Source organism: Nycticebus coucang, chromosome 23, assembly GCF_027406575.1.
Source record: "Nycticebus coucang isolate mNycCou1 chromosome 23, mNycCou1.pri, whole genome shotgun sequence".
In the NCBI taxonomy this organism is placed as follows: Eukaryota; Metazoa; Chordata; class Mammalia; order Primates; family Lorisidae; genus Nycticebus; species Nycticebus coucang.
In genome coordinates, this window is record NC_069802.1 from 11,832,137 (window position 1) to 11,837,946 (window position 5,810).

General features: G+C 52.4%; 1 protein-coding gene across 1 annotated transcript; it reads left to right on the top strand.

The window, feature by feature from the left end:
- Nucleotides 1-1,102: 1,102 nt before the first annotated feature.
- PHOX2B (paired like homeobox 2B) lies at nucleotides 1,103-4,090 on the top strand. The gene is made up of 3 exons (XM_053577809.1): nucleotides 1,103-1,426; nucleotides 2,277-2,464; nucleotides 3,452-4,090. Exons 1-3 carry the CDS (start codon nucleotides 1,186-1,188, stop codon nucleotides 3,962-3,964), a joined length of 942 nt encoding a protein of 313 aa, XP_053433784.1. The 5' UTR covers nucleotides 1,103-1,185; the 3' UTR covers nucleotides 3,965-4,090.
- Nucleotides 4,091-5,810: the final 1,720 nt, after the last annotated feature.

Here is a 5,810-nt window from a genome sequence, read left to right on the forward strand (position 1 = left end):
TCCTCTTTTAGAAGCCCTGGGTCTGTGGGGGCTGAAAAAAGCGGAGGCAAAAGAGAGAGGGGAAAGCGCCAAAGAGAGCCGGTCAGGAGACACATTTGGTACACTTCATGCCCACTTGCCAGTGTGGCGTAATTAAAACCAACAACCGCACGCAACTTCCAAACCAACCAAATGCAAATCTTGCACCGATGCAAACAGACACAGAACTGAGAGCAAAAAAAATCCCCATAGGTTGAGACTCCAGATGTTTTTACATTCAAGAGCTTTACTCCTTTTTTTGTTTTTTAGCGGCTGCGTATCTTGTATACCCTGGAAAGCCCATCAAACCGCCAGGAGGAGAAATGCAATTTATAAGATGCTCTCTGTTTTGTTTTTTTTTTTAACCCTCTCTACCAGGTGTATTTTAAAGAAATCCGCTTATCGTTCACATAAACCCCCTCGGCCCACTTACTCTACGTTACAGGGTGCCTGGGTCTTGCCAATGTCCCGTCCTTTATAACATTTCATGCACTTCGGGGGGTAGGCTTGTTGTTAAATTGAGCGTGTAACACTCTTACAAAACAGGTTTTCTATGACATCAAGGTTTCTTCTCCCTAACCGAGGGGTGGGGAGAAAAAAAGAGGACTAAGCAGGGGGAAAACGCACACACTATCTCAATTTATGCCTAAGGTATATGATCAGTTAAAAAGGCTTAAAAGCTCGGGGAAATTGGATCAGGGAGAATCGTCACCCAACTTTCATTATTTCCAAGTAGTGTGATTGAATTAAAGGGCAGGGAGCTGGTTAGAAGGGAGGATCAGGGGCGCAGTGCGTAATGGTGTGGTATTAAATTCTAATTAGAGATGCAGGAATCAATGATAGGGAGGTTGGACAGCTCAGTTCCCCAGTGCCAGCCCAATAGACGGATGAGTTATTGTCATGTAAAAAGCGCCAGCAATAAGACCAACCGCTTTGCTATTGTCCAAGTGGAAAGAGCCAAGTTTATTATGAGGACTATATGCTCTAGAGACCTCAGACAAGGCATCTCATAGGAGGCTTTTTCATAAAACTAGGCTCTGCTGGTAGTAAGGAGGCCAGTTTGGAGGCAGGCGTTGAGCTGTGCACATCTCCCCACTCCAGCCACCTTCTCCACGTCCATCTTTTATTTCATTTTTCCACTTGGCCGAGCCATCCAGAACCTTTTCAATGTATAAAATGGAATATTCTTACCTCAATTCCTCTGCCTACGAGTCCTGTATGGCTGGGATGGACACCTCGAGCCTGGCTTCAGCCTATGCTGACTTCAGTTCCTGCAGCCAGGCCAGTGGTTTCCAGTATAACCCGATAAGGACCACTTTTGGGGCCACGTCCGGCTGCCCGTCCCTCACGCCGGGATCCTGCAGCCTCGGTACCCTCAGGGACCACCAGAGCAGCCCGTACGCCGCAGGTAAGGACCGCCAGCTTTCTCCGCGGAGGAAGCCGCCTTTCCGCTCGTATATAGGAAGCCTTGATTGCATTTGAAAATGGAAATGTGTTTAGTATTTACCAAACGAAATTTGCTTACACAAATGAAAGAATTTATCACGTTAGAAGCGATTGCAGGGAGGGGTAATTCACTTACAGGGTTACACTATCCTAGTCACACCCGAACCGCCAACAAAATTATCTTAAGCTGCCAAAATGATAGGCATAATTTATTTACTTTGCGATGAGACGTAAAGCTTAGAAAATAATTAAATAACAAAGAGTAAAGCTCATTACTGGCAGTGTCTCTTTTTTTAAGGACCGACAACGGCTCACACCTCTTTGGCTGGTCATTTTTATGATCGTTTCTTTAATTTATTATTTTTTTTGCAGCACTTCCTCCCCAACTTTAGGGCCGGGTCAACTTCTGAGAATTGACAAGTTCCAACAGTGGGAGTGTTGGGTGACCTTTTCCCGGCTCGGTGATATTCCGGCTGATGTTTTCGGATGTTTCTCCTCTCTAGATTTTTTCCTACTGAACGCACTGCCCGGTGTCGCGGGCCAAAGTCCATCTCCAGCGCGCGGTTTCAACCCACTCAAAGGCGCTTGTGCCAGAAAGGTTCCCACCAAAGTCCGAAGTTTGGGCCCCTGTTTCCGCGTAGAACTAACTTGCTCGGGTTTCCTCAGCAGCTTCTTTCGGCTACTCTCACGCGGGTGTGTTGGTAGCCGCTCCGGGCGACCTGACCTTGGCGTCCCCACATTCGGGCTTCTCGGCCGGCGCTGTGCTGCCCGTTTCGCTCACGTTCTGTGTCCTCTGCCGTCCCCTACTCTAGTTCCTTACAAACTCTTCACTGACCACGGCGGCCTCAACGAGAAGCGCAAGCAGCGGCGCATCCGCACCACGTTCACCAGCGCGCAGCTCAAAGAGCTGGAGAGGGTCTTCGCCGAGACTCACTACCCTGACATCTACACCCGGGAGGAGCTGGCTCTGAAGATCGACCTCACCGAGGCACGAGTGCAGGTACTGACCCGGCTCCGCCGCACGGGTACCGGGAAGGGTCGGTGTGAGCGGCCGGTGGTGAAGTTCCCAGGCCCCGGTCCTTTCCGGAGAAGGCCCCGGGGCGCAGGGACCCAGGGTCGGTGTGGGTGTGCGCCAGGCAGGGTTAGTTAGGGCGCGTGCTCTGGTCAGTTCATTCCCAGCAAAGTGTTCCCCCCCCCCCAGCAGAGGCCTGGGGAGTCTTGGGATGTGAGTGATCGAAGCATTTCGGGGACGGAAGTGCCCTGTGGGAGGAGGGGTGCACACTTTGACCCCCGCATAATAAGTTCGTTTGTTTTTGTTTTCTTTACCAAATGCCTCCTAAATCAAGTGTTTTTAACGTGACCCCAAGGCGTATAAGTGCATTTTCCTGGGAACTATGATTTGTGTAAGATTTGCAGAAAGGCTGTGACTCTACTAAGGTCAAGAAGCACGGCTTACTCTGACCCGTTAGGGACACAGGTGTGCGCCGGAGCTGGTCCCTGAGCCTCTCCCCGTGAGCCCGGTTGGAGGGGGCGTGCACAGGTTCTCCAGGGCAAAGGCCAGGAATGGGCAGCCGGCTGTAAAACCCTGAGGCCCCCACCTCCCCCTACCAATTAGGGTTTAACTTTGGACTTGATGCCTGAGGGTGGATGGCAAACTTGGGAGTTTCTCAAGGAGCAGACTGAGCAAAACCCCACCAACATAAGGGCTTCCAATTTCGGGTCTTTCTGGGACCTGCGACCTCTTCTGCAAGCCACTCTTACCCTGGCATGCTCAACTCTCGCTAAGAAAGTTTCTCCGAAGATGCTTTAGTAACAAGGAGGTGTTGCCTTGGTGGGGAGGATGAGCGCTGGTGATCACAGCACGTGGAAGAGACCAGGTGTTAAAAACAAGTTGAAATGCAACACAGGCCACCCAAACTGATGCTTTTCTCCCCCACTTCCTCCTTTCTCTCCCTGCTTCATCGCCTCTCCTCCCCTTTGGGGCCAGGTGTGGTTCCAGAACCGCCGCGCCAAGTTTCGAAAGCAGGAGCGCGCAGCGGCGGCCGCGGCGGCCGCGGCCAAGAACGGCTCCTCCGGCAAAAAGTCTGACTCCTCCCGGGACGACGAGAGCAAAGAGGCCAAGAGCACCGACCCGGACAGCACCGGGGGCCCGGGGCCCAACCCCAACCCCACCCCCAGCTGCGGGGCCAGCGGCGGCGGCGGCGGCGGGCCCAGCCCAGCGGGAGCTCCGGGCGCGGCGGGGCCCGGGGGCCCGGGAGGCGAGCCCGGCAAGAGCGGCGCGGCGGCGGCGGCGGCAGCTGCGGCGGCTGCTGCGGCTGCGGCGGCGGCGGCGGCCGGAGGCCTGGCTGCGGCCGGGGGCCCCGGACAAGGCTGGGCTCCCGGCCCCGGGCCCATCACCTCCATCCCGGATTCGCTCGGAGGCCCCTTCGCCAGCGTCCTATCTTCGCTCCAAAGACCCAACGGTGCCAAAGCCGCCTTAGTGAAGAGCACTATGTTCTGATTTGGATCCTGAGGCGGCGGCGGCGGCTGGAGCGCCAGGCCATTGTTGTCGCTGCTGCCCTGGCCTTTTCATCAAGGGCCTAAAGTAATCGCGATCAGAATAAAGAGAAAACAGCGTCGCCCCCATTTCAACCCCACTCTTCCCCTCTTCCTCAACCCACAAGCAAAACGAAACAAAACAGAAACACCCAACTTCCCTGGCTTCGCACCTTCCCCGGCGGCGCACAGGGGCCAGGGCTCCGCCTGCCGACCCGGGGTGCGCGCAGCGCGCTGAACTGGGGCGCTCAGGGGCTCCGCGTGTCGGGGTGTCTGTCTCGGGGAACGTGTGGCTGCGGCCCGAGCAGGTGGCAGGGAGAGATGGGGGGCACAACCAACTCAGTGACTTGCTTAGAAAAAAGACAGAAAGACACAAATAAATAAGTAAAAATTCGGAAGGCGGCAACCATAAGAAAAGAACCCAACAATCCAGAAAGGTTTTTAAAAAAATACAAGGAAAAAAAATTAAAGACAAAGTAAAAGGGGGGAAAGGGAGAAGCTGCAGCTGGCCGCTATCTGAGGGCTCCATCGTGAACCCCTAAAATCGCTCCCTCCTGACAGCATGGACTGCTTTGGAGCTCCTCTTCCGAGGACAGTAGGGACGCCTTTCCAGTCCCCTCTTCCTCTCTCGTGTCCTTGGGTTCAGGTCACTGCGGCGGCGACTGGCTCAGACTGTCCCGGCAGCCAAAGTGACTTTCGTGCGCGGCCACTCGCCTGACCCACCTCGCCAAACACCATCCCGCCGTTAGCGCATCTGAACCCCACACAGCTGCAGCTCCCATCCCCAAACCTTTGCAGCCTGTCGGCCCTGAAAGATGCCCTTTCCACGAGAAGCCTTTTCATCCACAGACTCTGCAAACTGTCTCTTATATTGCGCAACTTTCCTTACCCGCTTCCTGCCACCCGCACCGGGAATTTCTTCTTCCACCAGCTTTTACTGAACGTTTTGGCGTTGCTTTGGATTGGAGTCGATCGCAGTCCGCTGACCTACAGGCAGCAGAGACCTCTACCCAGCGAGGCGGAGGCGCGCGCACGAGTTTGCAGAAGGGTCTGGGTTTCCATTTCTGTTTGAACGATCCGAACTGGACTCTGACCCTGTGCGGTGGTTGGACTGTATGGAGGATTCCATTCTTCCCGCAGTTTAGACATCTCTGTTGGGATTTGTTTTTTTGTTTTTATTTTAAAAGGCACAAGCTATAGATATTAGTTGAATGTTGAGGCTTTAACTTTTCGGTGTCTTATTACAACCGTGTTCTGTGACTCAATTGTATCGTGTTACTCTCAGTACAGACGTCTCCTCTCTGTGACCGTACCCTGGTTTCTCTTCTTGTAGTCTATGGCGTGTCTTATGGCGTATAAGGTTCTCACGGGTTCAATCCTTTGTGTTTAGAGAGACCACAGTTCCAACAATGGTATATATTTTTGTTATCAGGTGCATGTCTGTCTGATTTCTTTTTTTGTTGTTGTTGTTCTTTCTGGACTATGTTTGTGGACATAATTGTCATAACTTATGTTTCAGATTTTCGAATTTATTTATATGTGTTATAATGAATGCTTCTATTTAAAAGGGAAATATTTCTACATGTGCATATAGTTTTCCAAGAGTGTACCATTAATTTGATTGTTGATAATAAAAACAAAAAGCAAGTCTAGCAAATGAACTCTTTTGACTTTTTCTTCATTCAGCTTTGTTGGGTTGGCTTTTTTTTTTTTTTTTTTTTTTGCAGTTTTGGCTGGGTCTGGGTTTGAACCCGCCACCTCTGCCACCTCCGCCACCTCCGCCACCTCCAGTATATGGGGCCAGCACACTA

Coding starts and splice junctions, on each gene's coding strand:
- PHOX2B (XM_053577809.1), top strand. CDS start 1,186: ATGTATAAAATGGAATATTCTTACCTCAATTCCTCTGCCTACGAGTCC. Junction 1,427..2,276: donor GAGCAGCCCGTACGCCGCAG/GTAAGGACCGCC, acceptor CCCCTACTCTAG/TTCCTTACAAACTCTTCACT. Junction 2,465..3,451: donor TCACCGAGGCACGAGTGCAG/GTACTGACCCGG, acceptor CTTTGGGGCCAG/GTGTGGTTCCAGAACCGCCG.